Below are 17,529 nucleotides of genomic sequence, written 5' to 3' on the forward strand. Positions count from 1 at the left end.
GTCATAGGATTGCATATATGAGACATGAGGGCAGGCCTAGTTAAAAGGACTTGGAAACTTTCAGTGGGTGAAGAATAAAAACCATCATGTCTGCTTTGCTGGGTAGTGCCTCACAGTCCTGGGATTCTTATTACTACCTCATTACCCTGACCACTCCTACTCCATACAATTCCCCTTCTTGAATTCTTAAGTTATTTGAAATAGAGCTATACCTCAGTATCTTTGCCTAGGGTATAGCCATCTAGCACCTGAAGTATCTTGAGATCTCAGCGTAAGGAACTTTTCTTTTTTTAAATTTTTATTGAAGTATGATGAACATACAGTGTTATATTAGTTTCAGGTGTACAATATAATGATTCAACAATTCTTTACATTTTTCAGTGGTCATCAAAATAAGTATACTCTTCATCCCCTTTATTTCACCCATCCCCCGACCCACCTCCTCTGGCAACCACCAGTTAGTTCTCTCTATTTAAGAGACTGTTTTGTCTCTTTTTTTTTTCTTTGTTCATTTGTTTTGTTTCTTAAATTCCACATATGAGTGAAATCATATGGTATTTGTCTTTCAGAGAAAGGAACATTCAACAGTATTCTTTAATTATTGGTTGTTATTTTATTCCTTGATTTATTTGCATTATTAAAAGAAGCATGAACATTCTGGTTGATGCAAACATCTCTGTTTACTTAAATAATTTCTAGGAGTGCAAAAGTAGGGTCAAAAAGTTTGTGCAGTTGTAAGGCTCTTGATATTGCTCAGTTGCTTTTCTGATAGATTATACCAGTTCACATTCTCACTAACAGTGCTCAGAGTGTTTCTTTTATAATACCCACTCCAAAATTAGGCATTGTAAAGCTCGTGTGATAGAAAACAACAACGTCCTAATGTGTTAATTGGCATTTCTTAATTAAAGGAGGTCAGCTAGTGAGGTTGAACATTTTCATATTTATTTCACCATGTATTTATGTAATTACTTGCTTTATATTCTTTGCATTTATGTAATTACTTGCTTTATATTCTTTGCCCATGTTTCTATTACAGTTTTAGTATTTTGTTAATTTATATATTGACATTTTGTCATAAATGGGGCAACTATTTTTTTTCGGGGTTTTTAAAAATTTTTTTTTAATATTCAGAAATTTTAGTTTGTCAGTTTTATATTTTATGTCCAAATTAGAATGTGTTTCCTCACCCAGATCAGATAGATATTCTTATATATATATATATCCAGTAACTAAGTCCACACTCCTCTCCACCAGCTTCTGACAATCACCATTATACTTTCTCTTTGATTTTGACTACTCTAAGTTCCTCATCATATAAGTGGAATCATACAGTATTTGTCTTTTTGTGATTGACTTATTTCACTTAGCATGATATTTAGTTCATCCATGTTGTACTATATTGCAGGATTTCCTTTTTTAAGGTTGAGTAATATTCCATTGTATGTATATACCACATTTTGCTTATCTTTTAATCTCTTGATGTATACTTGGGTTGTTTCCACATTTTAGCTATTGTAAATAAGGTTGCTGTGAACATTGCTATACAAATATTTCTTTGAGAGCCTGCTTTCAATTCTTTTGGGTGTATACCTAAAAGTGGAATTGCTAGATCTTACAGTATTCTGTTTTTAATTATTTGAGGAACTGCCATAACTCTTTTCCACAGTTGCTTTACCATTTTACATTTCTATCAGCAGTGCACAAGGGTTCCAGTTTCTCCACATCCATGTTGTTTCTGTTTTTTGTTTTTTATAGTACCCATCCTAATGGGTGTAAGATGGTATCTCATTGTAGTTTTAATTTACATTTCCCTTATGATTAGTGATGTTGAGCATCTGTTCATGTGCTTATTGACCATTTATATACCTTCTTTGGATAAATGTCTATTCAAGTTCTTTGTCCATTTTTGAATCCTGTTTTTTTGTTTTTGAGTTTTAGTTCTCTTTTTTTCTGGATATTAATCCCTTGTCAGATACATAATTTGCAAATATTTTCTCCCATTCTGTGGGTTGTCTTTTTACACCGTTGATAGTATCTTTTGATGCACAAATTTTTAAAATTTCCATGAAGTCCACTGTATCTGTTTTTTCTTTTGTTACCTGTGCCATTGGTGTCATATCCAAGAAATCATTGCCAAATCAACATTATGAAGTTTTTGTCCTTTGTTTTCTTCTCTTATTGGTTAGGTCTTACATTTAGGTCCTTGATCCATTTTGAGTCAGATTTTTAAGGTGTTAGGTAAGGTTCCAACTTCATTCATTTGCATGTGGATATCCAATTTTTCTAGCACCATTTGTTGAAAAGATTGTCCTTTCCCATCGAATTGTCTTGGCACCCTTGTTAAAAATTATTTGACCATATATGCAAAGGTTTATTTCTGGGCTCTCTATGCTCTTCATTGGTCTGTATGTTTATTTTTATGCCAATACCACACTGTTTTGATTACTGTAGCTTTGTAGTAAGTCTTGAAATCAGGAAGTTTGAATCCTCTGGCTTTGTTCTTTTTCAAGACTGTCTTGGCTATTTAGGGTCCCTTGAGATTCCGTATGAATTTAAGGATGGGTTTTCTATTTCTGCAGAAAGCATCATTAGAATTTTGATAGAGATTACATTGAATCTATAGATCACTTTGGGTAGTTTTGACGTTTTAATACTAAATTTTGTGATCCATGAACATGGGATATGTTTCCCATTTCATGTTATTTATTTATCTTCTTTAATTTCTTACAACTGTGTTTTATAATTTTCTTTGTACAACTCTTTAACCTCCTTGGTTAAGTTAATTCCTAAGTATTTTATTCTGCTAAATGTTACTATAAATGGAATTGCTTTTGTAATTACTTTTTTTTTTTTTTCCCCTTAAGTAGGCTCCACACTCATTGTGGGGCTTGAATTCATGACCCTGAGATCAGGAGTCCCATGCTTTACTGACTGGGCCAGCCAGGCACCCTGTTTTTGTAATTTCTTTTTCAGATTGTTCATTGTTCATGGTAGAAATGCAACTGATTTTTGTGTTGACTTTGTAGCCTGCTACTTTGCTAAATTCATTTATTAGTTCTAATAGTTTGTGTGTAATCTTTAGAGTTTTCTACATGTAAGAGCATATTGTCTGCAAACAGAGACAATTTTACTTCTTCCTTTCCAGTTTGGATGCATTTTACTTCTTTTTATTGCCTAATTGCTTTGGGTAGAATTTCCAGGACTGTGTTGAATAGAAGTAGTGAAAAGAGGTATACTTGCCTAGTTCCTGATTTTAGAGGAAGCACTTTTTGTCTTTTTCCATGGAATATTATGTTCACTGTGGGCTTTCAGATATGGCTTTTGTTTATTTTTTTTAAAGATTTATTTATTTATTTTAGGGAGAGGGAGAGAGTGTGTGGGGAGGTGGGAGGAATAGAGAGAATCTCAAATAGACTCCCTCCTGAGCATGGAGCCTGACACAGGGCTTGATCTCATGACCCTGAGATCATGACCTGAGCTGAAATCAAGAGTCTGACACTCGACTGACTGAACCACCCATGTGCACCTGATATGGCTTTTATTATGTTGAGGTAGTTTCCTTCTACCCCTAGTTTGTTCAGTGTTTTTATTATGAAAGGGTGTTGAATTTGGTTAGATGCTTTTTCTTCATCAGTTGAAATGATCATGTGGGTTTTTTTCCCTTTATTCTGCTCATTGGGTATATTACATTGGTCAGTTTTCATTTGTTGAACCATCCTTACATTTCAGTAATCTGACTTGGTCATGTGTAAAATAATCCTTTCCATATGCTGCTGAGTTTTGTTTGCTAGTATTTTGTGGAGGATTTTTGCACCAGTGTTTATAAGAGATATTGGTCTGTAGTTTTCTTGTAGTGTCTTTGTCTGGCTTTGGCATCAGGGTAATACTGGCCTCAGAGAATGAATTAGGAAGTTTCACCAATATTTTTAGCCACGTTGTGTTATAATTTGATTTTTTGTAAATGTAAATTATTAATCTAACTGGATGGTGATAAATGTGATACAGAGAAACATATTTAGTTTTAAATGTTTTCAATATTAAACAATTAAAAATTAGAATATGTTCAATTCTATGGTGATAACTTTGTAATCTGAAATGAAACTTTCTGGAACAATATAATAGTATCAAGACATAAATAACCTGAATTTATTAATACCATTGAAAAAGTTATAATGATCAGCTCCAAAATCAGCTTTAGAGCCAAATATTTAATATTGAACTTTTCCAATTTTTTTTTTTTTAATATTTTATTTATTTATTTGACAGAGAGAGACACAGCGAGAGAGGGAACACAAGCAGGGGGAGTGGGAGAGGGAGAAGCAGGCTTCCCACTGAGCAGGAAGCCTGATGTGGGTCTCAATCCCAGCACCCGGGGATCATGACCGGAGCCGAAGGCAGACACTTAACGACTGAGCCACCCAGGCCCCCGAACTTTTCCAAATTTTTAAGACCTAGATAATTTAGTAAATACAGTTGATCATTGAACAACACGGGTTTGAAGTACATGGGTCCATTTATACACAGATTTTTTTCAATAAATACAGTATGGTACTATAAATGTATATGATTTTCTTAATAACCCTTTCTTCATTATAAGAATACGGTATGTGATCCATATAAGATACAAAATATGTTAATTATTTAAATTATGTTATCAGTGCGCTATTAGTAGTTAAGTTTTGAGGGAGTCAAAAGTTGCATGTGGATTTTCGACTGTGTGGGAGGTTGGTGCCCCTAACCCCTATGTTGTTCAAGGGTTAACTATATTAATATTACTAGAACACAGAAAATGGTAAAGTGTAAAATTTCAAACTTATTTTTAAACTAGCATAAGGATATAAAAAGCTGACAAATTTAATACAAAAAAGAAAATGCCAGACCAGTCTCACTTGTAAATAGGGAAACAAAAACCCTTAAAAAAAAAAAAAAGTAAATCATGTCAACAGTTTTATCCCAGGAGTACAGAGGTGATTTAATACTGGGAAAACTATTACTGTAATGTATCACTTGACAGAGGCAAGATGAGTAAAACATAGTAGCCATTACGGCTGTGTTTACAAAAGGAAATGTATACAAATCTCACCAATCCTTTTATTTTGTTTTAATTTTTATTTGTAAGCAGTATATACATGAATTTCCATTTTATTTATTTATTTTTAAAGATTTTATTTATTTATTTAACAGAGAGAGATATAGTGAGAAAGAGAGCACAAGCAAGGGAAGCAGCAGAGGGGGAGGGAGAAGCAGGCTCCCCACTGAGCAAGGAGCCGGATGCAGGGCTTGATCCCAGGATCCCGGGATTATGACCTGAGCCGAAGGCAGCGAGCCGCTTAACCAACTGAGCCACCCAGGGGCCCCTGAATTTCAATTTAAAATCTATTATGAGAGACTTTTAACAAGGGACTTTCATTCATTTATAGTTTTCCATTACCATTATATTTGATCTTACCTTCTTATATTTGCTGTTTTTGTTTCACTCCCTTCTTGGTTCCCTACTGGTATTTGGGTTGTTTTTTGTTTTTTTAATTATCAGTGTTGTGTTTGCTTTTCTTTCTCTAATGATTTTGTAAGGTGTACATTCTGTTTTAATGTTTATTATGGTTATTTTTAAGTTGTTCAGATGACTTTTTAATTCATATTTCTGTAGTAGTCAAAATCAGCACTTAAATTAGAGGTGTTGTTTTTTTTTTTTTTCCCCTCCTGTATGTAAAATAGAGAATTTTGTTTACTTCATTTCTTTCCACTGCCGTGTATTGTTATTTGGACAATATCTGTGGTTTTGAACCCTCTTTATTTATATTATTTAGATCCATATCTGTCTTTAACTGCTTTCAATAATCTTAACAGATGGCTTTTCCATTTTTCAGGTTTTAATTTTGATTTCTGGGGGCACAGCTGGTTTTATTTATTCAAGAAGTTCTTTGAAGCAGGATATATGGAATCATATTTTCTGAGACCTTGTGTACTTAATAACATGTTTGTGGGCCTTCATACATTTTTTACATTAAGTATAAAATTTCTGACTCAACAGGGTTTCTCTCTTAAAACTTGGAAACTTTCTTTCATTGTTTTCTGCCATTTAATGTTGCAAAGAAATCTGAAGTCAACCTGAGTTGCAGTTTTTTCATCAGGTTAGTTTTTCTGCTTTCATGTTTTTAGAAATTTTGCTTTATCCATGTAATTAAGATTTACCCGGGGTGCCTGGGTGTCTAAGTTAAGCGTCCAGTTCTTGATTTAGGCTCAGGTCATGATCTCTCAGGGATGTGAGATCAAGCCCCACATGGGCATGGAGCCTGCTTAAGATTCTCTCTCTTCTTCTCCATCTGCCCCTCCCCTCCCTGTCTTCCCCTCTTAAAAAAAAAAAAAAATTTGCCCAAGATTTTTCAAGGTATAATACTTTCTTCACTGATTATTGCCTAACATTTAGGATCTGAAAGTTGAAAAAAAAAATTTGTTTTTTCTTTCAGGAAAGTTTTCTTCATGTTTATCTTGATTTATTGATTCTATTTCTTATTTTGTCCTTAGGAACAACTATTTCTTAGCTTATAGCTCCTTTGTCCTCTAGTATCATTATATTTTTAGTAGTTTTCATCTCTGACTTTTAACTCTGCATTCTGAGACATCTTCTTTGTGTTCTGTATCAGTGAATTAAACTTGTTATAATCTTATTTTTACCCTTGTTTCCTCCCGTGTGATTTTAGTTCTTAATTATTTTTCATCTTTTCATACTGGTCTGTCCTTGAACTTTCTATTTCAAAGTTAGGAAAGCTTATATTGTACTGATGCCAAATAGTTCTCTAAAATTTTGTTTATGAGTCCTATTTTTAGATTTCTTTCCTCTCTTTGAATCATCAGGATGCTATTGCTCAGGAGCATTTGCCGAAAGACAATGTAGGTACATTGTCCATAGCCCCACATTTTTCTTAACTTGGGTTAAGTTAAGCTCAGTTTCCAGGGTCTCTGATGGAGTTTTCTTTTTCTTCCTTGCCTGGTTGTATGATATTCTGGACAGGTGAGCATATGAAAAGTGATAGTCTCAAATACTCACAACTACCAGAGGTCCTGAACATCTGTCCTGTAGACAGTATTTTACATGGATTACTCTTTTTATTTTTATTTCTTTTAAGAATGCAGTTCAGGGGCACCTGGCTGGCTCAGTCGGAAGAGCATGTGATTCTGATGTCTACTCTTGATCCTCAGGGTTGTGAGTTTGAACCCCGTATTGGGTGTAGAGTTTACTTTTAAAAAATGCAGTTCGTGTTCATTGTTTGCATATAACACCCAGTGCTCCATGCAGAACGTGCCCTCTTTAATACCCATCACCAGGCTAACCCATCCCCCCACCCCCTCTCCTCCAGAACCCTGTTTGTTTCTCAGAGTCCATAGTCTCTCATGGTTCGTCTCCCCCTTCGATTCCCCCCCTTCATTCTTCCCCTCCTGCTATCTTCTTCTTCTTCTTCTTCTTCTTCTTTTTTTTTAATATATAATGTATTATTTGTTTCAGAGGTACAGGTCTGTGATTCATTAGTCTTACACAATTCACAGCGCTCACCATAGCACATACCCTCCCCAATGTCCATCACCCAGCCACCCCATCCCTCCCACCCCCCACCACTCCAGCAACCCTCAGTTTGTTTCCTGAGATTAAGAATTCCTCATATCGGGCGCCTGGGTGGCTCAGTTGGTTAAGCGACTGCCTTCGGCTCAGGTCATGATCCTGGAGTCCCGGGATCGAGTCCCACATCGGGCTCCCTGCTCAGCAGGGGGTCTGCTTCTCCCTCTGCCCTCTTCCCTCTCGTGCTCTCTGTCTCTCATTCTCTCTCTCAAATAAATAAATAAAATCTTTAAAAAAAAAAATTAAAAAAAAAAAAAGAATTCCTCCTATCAGTGAGGTCATATGATACAATCATGAGACACTACATCAAAAACTAATGATGTAACGTATGGTGATTAACATAACATAAAAAAAAAAGTACTGCCAACAAAAAATAAATAAATAAATGAATGAATAAAAAAATGGAGTTTACCTCTATAAACTCTTCTCTACTTCTTGCCAAGTTTTTTTCTAAGGAATTTAGTCTCTGACTAAATCAAGAAACAAAATAGTAGTGGAGTGAGAGAAGCAACAGGAAACAGTCGAATGGTTTTCTCTTAGTCTGTTTCTGAACCAGAAGAAAATAGTGAAAGAGGAGGTGATGATCTTTTATATCTACTTACATATGGCTTGTTCTCTCTCACAGAGTAACTGGTGGGTATTTTTCATTTCTGTTCCATTGGCTTATAGTACCTCAATTTATTCATTTCATTTTTTTCAGCCAATACTTAATTAAGTTCTTTTCAGGCACTTTGCTAGGTACTGGTTATATGTAATGTTGAATAAAACAGACGGTTCTTTAATTGATGGCAGGGGTAGTTTCTGGACTTTGTCAGTAATACATTTTCCTCATGGTATGATGTTTTATTTCCCTATTCCTTTTTTAGTATTTTCTGGCAAGTTAAGAAGGGCAGTATTAAAAAAAAAATTAAAAGAAAGAAAGGCTGTATTAATAACTACAGTCTAGATACCATTTTAAATTCTTTTTCCATATGAAATTTTTAAGTTGCTCTGGATTCAGGAAATAATCTCTATGAATAAATATAGTGTTCATTATCCTAATTTAAAGTAGTATTTCCCCAAGACCTCTCATCACAGCTAACTTACTACAGTCCTCACCTTTTTTCTTAAACTTTCTTTATTTTCTTAGTTAGATGAATAAAATGATCATATCAACAAAATTATCATGTTTTAGGGGTGCCTGGGTGGCTCAGTTGGTTGAGCAGTGACTCTTGACTTCGACTCAGGTCATGATCTCAGGGTTATGAGATTGGGTCCCACATTGGGCTATGTGCTCAGTACAGAGTCTGCTAGTCCCTCTCTGTCCCTCCCCCTGCCCACGCTCCCACACTCTCTCTAAAATAAACAAAATCTTAAAAAAAAAAAAAGTATTATGTTTTATATGATGATCTCAACAAATGTTTTGGCATGATAGTACTTTAGCTTACCTTAGAGTTTTCATTCTGAAAGAGACTTATATTGGGGCACTTGGGTGGCTCAGGAAATTAAGGGTGGAGTGATTTCGGCTCAGGTCATGATTTCAGGGTCCTGTGATCAAACCCCCCCCCCGTGGGGCTCTGTGCTCAGTGGGGAGTCTGCTTGAGGATTTTCTCCTTCTTCCTCCCCCTACCAGCTCGTTTGTTCATGCGCTCCCTCCCTCTCTCTCTCTCTCTCAAATAAATAAACAAACCTTTGAAAGAGACTCATCTCTATTTGAAAAGTAAGCAATAAAGCTGCATTAGGCAATAATAAATGGAGAATTACTTTTGGTTTTTAAATTTATTATCTGATATGTATTATTAGATTCTTACCCCTACATAAGAAAAAAAAGGAAATAATTTTGTGTTCTTGTATTCAGAGAAAACTTATTGTAGAACTCTTTATATTTAATGCTCCCAGCAAATATTATGAATTTTTAAACAAAAAATAAAAATTAAAAAAATGACAGAATTTAGCATACAAATAGACAAGAAGCACAAAATACACATAGACCTATACATCTGAAATGTAATGAGTAAATCAGTTGATTAAGTTTAATAAGTAAACCCATAAAAGCAAAATAGAATATTGATTTATAATTTGGATAACTAACATTTGTTTTGTAATTTGTATTAGCGTTACTGTCAAGGAAAGGGAACTTTGAGCAAAACAGAACCTGGCAATTATAGGACACATCTCATTTTCATTTCCCAGACTGTCGAGTATTGAAAAACAAGGATGCTTTCTTGTGTGCAGAATTATATGTATAAGATTGTAGTCATCTTGAGGGTAAGGACCCTATGTAAATTACCTTGTGCCTCTGAATGTTATAGTCAAAAGAGGGTTGTTGCTTTTGATGAAGAAGACACAATCCTCAGGGAGAATATAGTGTCTGCCTTAACCTGTAGTAAGATAAATAGTAACATTTGTTTTAAAGGTGGTAAGAATTTGAAAGTATTTTCATGTTGGCCACACCAGTCTCAGCCAGTTTGTTCACACCTGGTGCACTTGCGTTAAATTTATTGTATTGGGGAGGGGAACAACTTTATCAGGTGAAGTGCATAGTATGTTGTTCACAGCTCTTTCACCTAGGGATTAGACATCTTCTGTCCCCTCCCCACAACTATATCTGTGCATCTGCTGAGATCCCATAGCCCTAAAGTACATGCTGTCTGTAGCTGAAAATCAATCTCAGATTGAGAAGGAGAAACATGGCTAATTGGTGCATTGTAGTTATTTTGTAGCAGAGGTAGATTAACATTGCTGAAAGATTTAAGCTTTATGTCAGCTGGACACTTGCCTGAGCATTAAGTTTGATTTGTTTTCCACTGGTTTGAGGTTTGATATTTACTAAGTTGTTTTGATTATTTGTGTTGTGCTGAATAAAAGGATACTTGAGAATAAAAGGATGCTTGATGGGTTTTCCCAAAACTCTTAAAAACAATCAAGTTTATATAACATATAACTTTAATTTTAAACTCATAAGCTGTATGTATGTAATAATTGATGTGCTTATTTCTAGGGGCCACCTACAGATGCTCCTGCAGTGGACACAGCAGAACAAGTCTATATTTCTTCCCTTGCACTGTTAAAAGTAAGTATTGAATAGAGATACTTGCTTTAGAGAACTCTGTTGCTTTCACTTTCTTTTACTTGGGAATATTTGTTATGTTAGCCCTCAGACTTAAGCCATTGCTCTAGGTGCATCTGTAAAATAAGAGTTTTATTTCCACTGAAACAAACTTAGGTTATTAAAAAAAAAAATACCAAGGATCTTAATTTAAAGCTTTATATCCACCTATCTCCCTCTTTACAGATGTTAAAGCATGGTCGGGCTGGAGTTCCCATGGAAGTTATGGGTCTGATGCTTGGAGAATTTGTTGATGATTACACCGTCAGAGTGATTGATGTGTTTGCTATGCCACAGTCAGGAACAGTGAGTACTTTTTATGGTTGCCTGCTGTAAGTAAATGTGTTTCTTTTCTCTTTCCTTTTCCTATGCAAAATAATTTTGATCACATTATATTTTCTCTTCCTGATAGGAAAAATCCATCATAAGATTAATGATAGAAATTTCTACCCTGAATGGAATTAAATCATTCATCTTTTAAATGCATGATGAATTCCCTGTAGGTCCACAAACTGAATGATGTTAGCATTAAATCCCTTAACTCCTACTTTAAACTTTAACTAGTGTAGCATACCAGATTTATAAGTTAGTTACCCTATAATAGTAGGGTGTTAATTTGAACACTCCATTCAGAAGATTTTAGAGACTCTCTTAATTAGACTTTTAATTCACATGTGTTATCTCGTCCTCACATTTTATTCCTTTTGATTTGAAATATTGGACCCTGTTTTTTTATAGATGGTGATAAATGACTCTTTAAGTTTTTCATATTCAAAATGTTAAGTTTAAAGAAACCAAAAAAACTGGCAAACTTTAGTTCTATTGCCCAGGCGTAGTAATTTCTTTATAGAGGAAGTATACTACGTACAAATTTTAGAAGTCATTTACTTTACCTGTTTAGAATGCGTTATTCTTTCCGGAAGGTTTTTGTTTTGTTTTGATATTTTGTTTAATGCGTTGAACTTGTGTAAAAAGGTGTGCATTTATATCTAAAGAAAATGGCCAAAACACAACAAGCATTCTTTATAAAAAAACTACACACATATCCTTCACATCTGTTTGCCTAGAAAAAGAAAACATGTATATTTTTCTGATGGTTGTGTTTTCTCTAATATGCAACATTTCTCTTACTGAGCCTTATAAAATAAACTGGATTAAAAAAATTGTCATAAAGCTGTTTGCTTTGTTTGAGGCTCTTAACTGTAAGTATACCTCGATAAAGTAGATAATAGAGTAAAACAAGTTATATTTTTATTTTTTATTATTTATTTATTTATTTACAGAGAGAGAGAGCACACACTGAGGGTTGGAGTGCAGAGGGAGAGGGAAAGAATCCTAAGTAGACTTCATGCTTGGCTGAGCCCTACGTGGGGCTCGATCTCATGACCCTGAGCTGAAATCAAGAGTCGGCTGCTTAACCGACTCAGCCACTCAGATGCCCAAGCATTTTAAAGATTTATTTATTATTATTTATTTGAGAGAGCGCGAGCGAGTGCGTGTGTGCGAGTTGGGGGAGGGGCAGAAGGAGAGGGGGAGAGAGAGAATCTCAAGCAGAGTCCCTGCTGAGCATAGAGCCCACTGTGGGGCTTGATCCCAGGACCCATGAGATCATGATCTGAGCCTAAATCACAAGTCAGATGCTTAACCGACTGAGCTACCCAAGCGCCCCATTTTTTTAAGGTTTATTTATTTATTATTATTTATTTTAGAGGAAGAAAGAGAGGCCCCAGCATTTTAAATAGAGTAGTTACTACAGATTGCAGTGTATTTGTTAATACACAAAGTATAGAAAAATACACAAATTTTTCTCCAAATGGACTAGTTTATTGAGGTAAACTAATTTAGATCTGCTGATTTTGTCCATCTGGCTATCCATTGTATTTATTTTGTACATTTGGATATAGAGCAATATGCTACGTATTAACTAAGGATTTAGATTTATATCTTAGGCTATATTTTTATATCTTAGGCTATTTTTACCTATATTTATCTTTTCATGTCAGAATATGAAAAATGTAATAAAGTTAACTAGTATTTCTGTTACATGTGGTCCTTATCAATTATGAGTTCTTAAGCTTTAATATCATTATTTCCTTGTAAATGCTTGTTTGACAATATGAAATAGAAGATTTTTATCTTCGTGTTCATTCTGTGTAGTGGATTAGAAAGGTGGTTTTTTGGCCAAGGAGTTAGCTAACTTTCTGTAAAGATGTATGTTTCTGCCTCATATTCTTGTGGTTTTTTTGGTTTTTTTAAACACTTTAAAAATGTAAAAAACCTATAGCAACTGATTGTATACCCCTGTTCTTGAGGATGCTTTCTCAATTAGAATTCAGATACTGTTTGTTTTGGTGGGAAGGAAGTGCTGATGTTAACTGGTGTATTGGGATAGATTAGAATTAAATTCCTGATTAGAAGAAAGCCTTGTAGGAGTTAAAATGGCAGTGATCTGTCACTGGAGAGACGACATGAATGCCTTTAATTCTTCCATGTTCTAAAATTTTTTGGTTGAACTAGCGAGATAATGCAACATTTAAAAGACTTGGTTATAGATTGTCTCTAATGGGGAATTGGGGGTGGAGAGAGAATCTTTTTTTTTTTAAGATTTATTTATTTATTTGAGAGAGTGAACGAGAGATAGAGCATGAGCAGGGGGAGGAGCAGAGGGAAAGAGAGAAGCAGACTCCCAGCTGATCAGGGAGCCCGATGCAGGGCTTGATCCCGGGACTCCGGGATCATGACCTGAGCCAAAGGCAGACACTTAACCAACTGAGCCACCCAGACGCCCAGAAGAGAGAGAATCTTCATTCTTCAAAGTATTTATATTACCGAGGAAAAAGAAGACTTCAGGTTGTTGATTATTACAATAGCTGAAAAACTTTGTATGGGATGGAAGGGACATAGTGCCTATCAGATATCAGAGATGGCATTTGAAAGTATGCTTGCCAAGATAGGTCTAAACAAAAATGGTTCAATTATTTGGTATTTCTGGTAGTGTGTGTGTGTGTTCGTGTGTGTGTTCGAATGCGTGTGCACATATACGTAGCCATGGCCATAAGCTCTTAAAGGATCCTGAAAACTGTCTTAACTCATTAGCAAACGGCAGTTTGGTACTTGGCAGTTTTAGAAATTTTATTAAAGTATGGCTTATAATTAATGATATAAGTGGGAATCAATTATGAATATCCAAACCTATAAAATTATTTTGGTATCCCAAAATAATATGTATAGGGGGTTTTGGGGTAGCTTTTTGTTCATTTAGACTGAATAAATGTTTGTGGGTCTTTTTTCATAGTTCTAAAAGCTAATTATGTTTCTTTCTATCTAAACCAGGGTGTCAGTGTGGAGGCAGTTGATCCAGTATTCCAAGCCAAAATGTTAGATATGTTGAAGCAGACAGGAAGGTAAGTATTTTAACTGATTCTATAAAGAAATAATGGGAAAAATAATGGGAAAGATGTATTTCAAAAATCTGGATGTTTATGAATATCATACCTAGGAAAAAAAAGCCATGTAGTTAATATAAAAGTATCACTCTCAATACTATGTATCACCTACCTAGTATCTCTTTCTTCTCGAATCAGAGAAATTTGCCAACGAGAAAACTGTCTCATGTTAAAATTCTCAACCATCACATAGTAAGCTTGGGCTGTAGCTTCCCTGTTTAGCATATGGAGTTACTTTCTAGTCACTTAAAATTGAAAGAGCTTGTATGTTCCAGGTATTGGAACTGAATAAGATTCTGAATATTTAATTATATTAGGCATGTGATTTTTAAAGAGAGAGAAAGTAGAATTCAAATATTCTTCAAGCCTCCTCCCCAGATTAAATCTCAATAGTTGTCATTCTCTTGCTCAAATTCTTCTACTGTGGAAGAAACTTCAAAATTAATGTTAGCAAAAGGCTCAGCAGCTGAGCAGAACAGTGCAAATTGGTTTTTGACTGAGTTCCTAGTTCTACTGCTGGTTTAATTGATATTTAATCCTTTCACAACAGTGGATCCTGGTGTCCATTGTTAAAAATGTACTCTGCCTGGAAAATCCAACTCCCAGATGTAAGGAGTTAAAGAGTAGATATTTCCTTGAATGCTGAAAGGGTAAAACTGGCTCAGAGAAAGTGTGGTAACAAGGTGAAAAACTGAAAGCCTTATCTACCACTGCTAATGTGCATCTCTTAATGATAGCACTCCTTTGTCATGCTTATTTCCATGTTTTCTGGATAATATGGTGTATGATTTCAGTGTTTCTAATGGTGCTTTTTTCACACCTGTGTGTTTTTCATCTCTTCTTAATTTATACCCTGTTAGTGTGTTGTTTCTTTTCATATCATAAACGTGTATTACTTGTTCTGTTCTGAACCGCTGAATGCCCTCTTTGTTTCAGGCCTGAGATGGTTGTTGGTTGGTATCACAGTCACCCTGGCTTTGGTTGTTGGCTTTCTGGTGTGGATATCAACACTCAGCAGAGCTTTGAAGCCTTGTCGGAGAGAGCTGTGGCAGTGGTTGTGGACCCCATTCAGAGTGTAAAAGGAAAGGTAGAGTAGATTCTATCTTTATTAGCATCTACTGCCACATTCTGTTTACAGATACATTAAATTAAAATTTCTTTTGTTTAAAGCAGGATTCTTACACAAAAAAACCTTGTCTGTGTACTTAAACAAAAAAACCTGTACAAGTTGGAAAATGTGTTGTCTTGTTATGATTAGCAATATAACCACTTAGAGATTTGTTTCTACTTTAATCAGCTATTGTCTAATCATAAATGTTTATTTTTAAATTTGTATTTCATAGATTTAGAAATGTGAGACCATACTAAAAGCCTGCTGTATACATTTTATTAATATTTTAATAAACATTGTTCTACCTTCCTTTACTTTAAAATGGTGAATTTGGGATTGGCACAACATTTTATGTATCTAGTTAAAGACACTCTGTTTTGTATACATTGTGCAGGACATATTCTGGAGTTAGATGTTCCAAATATTTTAGACAATGAAAACTTGACCCAAAGACTTGGTATCAGCTATTCCCATTTTTGGAGTGAGGACACAGATGAATGATTAAATATGCTAAGTGATTATGAAAAGAGATTAACTTGCAAAGCATATTGGGTTATAGTTGTTCTTTGTTGAAATCTTTTGTTCTTGTTTAGTTCTTTTTTTTTCCCCCCTTCGTTCTCTCTCTCTTTCTTTCTTTTTTTTATTTCTTTCTTTCTAGCCCCATATGCCATTTTCCTATTTCCTGCCTCATGACAGCAGGGAGCAGCTCTATTATCACCTTCACAGAGCTGTCTGCAAATGTGAGAGGCAATTCGATTTTGCTCAACCACAGGGAGAGTGGATTAGAAAAACTACAGAACATACAGAAATTGGCTAGGTAGTTACTGCTTTAAAATACTGCTGAGGTGTCTTGTTTGAGCATGTACTTCCATTGTAGTGTAGAATAATTGTTAAAATAAAATCACAATGCATTTATGAAATCCTTTTTATGCAGCTTTTACAAATAATTTTTAGAGCACTTAAAAACAAATATTAGCTTGCTATCTATCAGACCTGGAGTTTGCTAGTATTGCAGATTACATTTACATCTGCTCACCAGCTCAAACAAACTAAATATGGCTGTTAAACATGGAGTTTTTATCTGTCATGATTTGAAGTTGAACACTTTCTGACATCATATTATTATGATGAATAAAAATTGAGGCCTTCTCTAAATCATGATCCTATTAGATGTGATTTAGCTTTTCAGAGGTGGAATCTAGCCACAAAAAGAATAATAATAGAAACCAATATACTAGACAGTTCAGAATGGATTACTTCTGATGCTTGCTGTATACCTATAATTCCGTTTACTTTTTTTAACTAAGTATATTGTTACTTAACTCTACAGATAAAAAGAGTTGAAAATCCTTGACTCTTGTTAGTTTTATGAATTAAAGTACAGTATAATACTTCTTAAATTTAATTCCTGATAATTAAGGTATCTTTTTAATAACTCACATTAACTCATTTAAGTAATAATTATCATTTTAGAAATATAACAGAATTATTTGATTAAGTCTCTCCACAATATTTACAAAAAATAATTGAAGTTTAATGTTTAATATAATTAGAGTTCTATTTTGTAGTATTAGTGTATCTGACTTTTTATGATACTTAACTCGTGATGGCCACTTTGGAAAGGAAAATATAAACTTAAATACAATGAAAGAAGACATTCTCAAAACAGAATATAAATAAATATGTATTTTTAGTTATTTATAGTGTCTTAAATGCCAGTTTTAATTTATATTATATAACTGGAATTTGCAATTTCTAATTAATCATAATTCATGTTAAAAGAATGAAATTCATTTAAAAATATATTTGTATGACATGACTGTTGTCATGTGGTAAAATGTAGTTATTTTTTCAAAATAAGGTATCTAAAATTACTTTATAAAATCATAGGTATCACTGTCTAGGTTTATGTGTCATGAAAAAATGTTTTTGAAAAATTAAGTATAAATACTTGTCACTGATGATTCACATCACTTCTTGTACCTAACATGTAGATTTATACAATTTCATGACCTGAAATAAGGATCCAGTTCTTTCTCAGTAGTGTAACTTCATCTATAGGATGTCTGAGTTTGGTTATAATTTATGGTTATTTTAGTGTCAAGACCTCTCAAAACTGTGAGCCAAATTAAATGCTAGTAAATCAAGAATATAAGCTTTCAAAAAATGAATAATAGCATAGGATTCTCCCTCTCCCTTCCCTGAATGTGATTTATCAGAGCTGTCAAAATATTTAGTAAGACAATGATTAGATCAAGAGTTAAAA

General features: G+C 34.3%; 1 protein-coding gene across 2 annotated transcripts in view; it reads left to right on the forward strand.

Annotated features, from left to right (window-relative positions):
• The window catches only part of PSMD14 (proteasome 26S subunit, non-ATPase 14), a 103,993-nt gene that overhangs the window by 50,181 nt on the left and 36,283 nt on the right, over positions 1-17,529 (forward strand). For both annotated transcript variants that reach the window (XM_045868753.2, XM_064586615.1), the window contains 4 exons: positions 10,599-10,670; positions 10,893-11,012; positions 14,040-14,110; positions 15,089-15,239. In XM_045868753.2, coding sequence (XP_045724709.1) covers positions 10,599-10,670; positions 10,893-11,012; positions 14,040-14,110; positions 15,089-15,239 — 414 coding nt within the window. The remainder of the gene's footprint in view (positions 1-10,598; positions 10,671-10,892; positions 11,013-14,039; positions 14,111-15,088; positions 15,240-17,529) is intronic.

Source organism: Mirounga angustirostris, unplaced genomic scaffold, assembly GCF_029215605.1.
Source record: "Mirounga angustirostris isolate CCGP_5_RB_7025 unplaced genomic scaffold, mMirAng1.0.hap1 SCAF_3, whole genome shotgun sequence".
NCBI lineage: Eukaryota > Metazoa > Chordata > Mammalia > Carnivora > Phocidae > Mirounga > Mirounga angustirostris.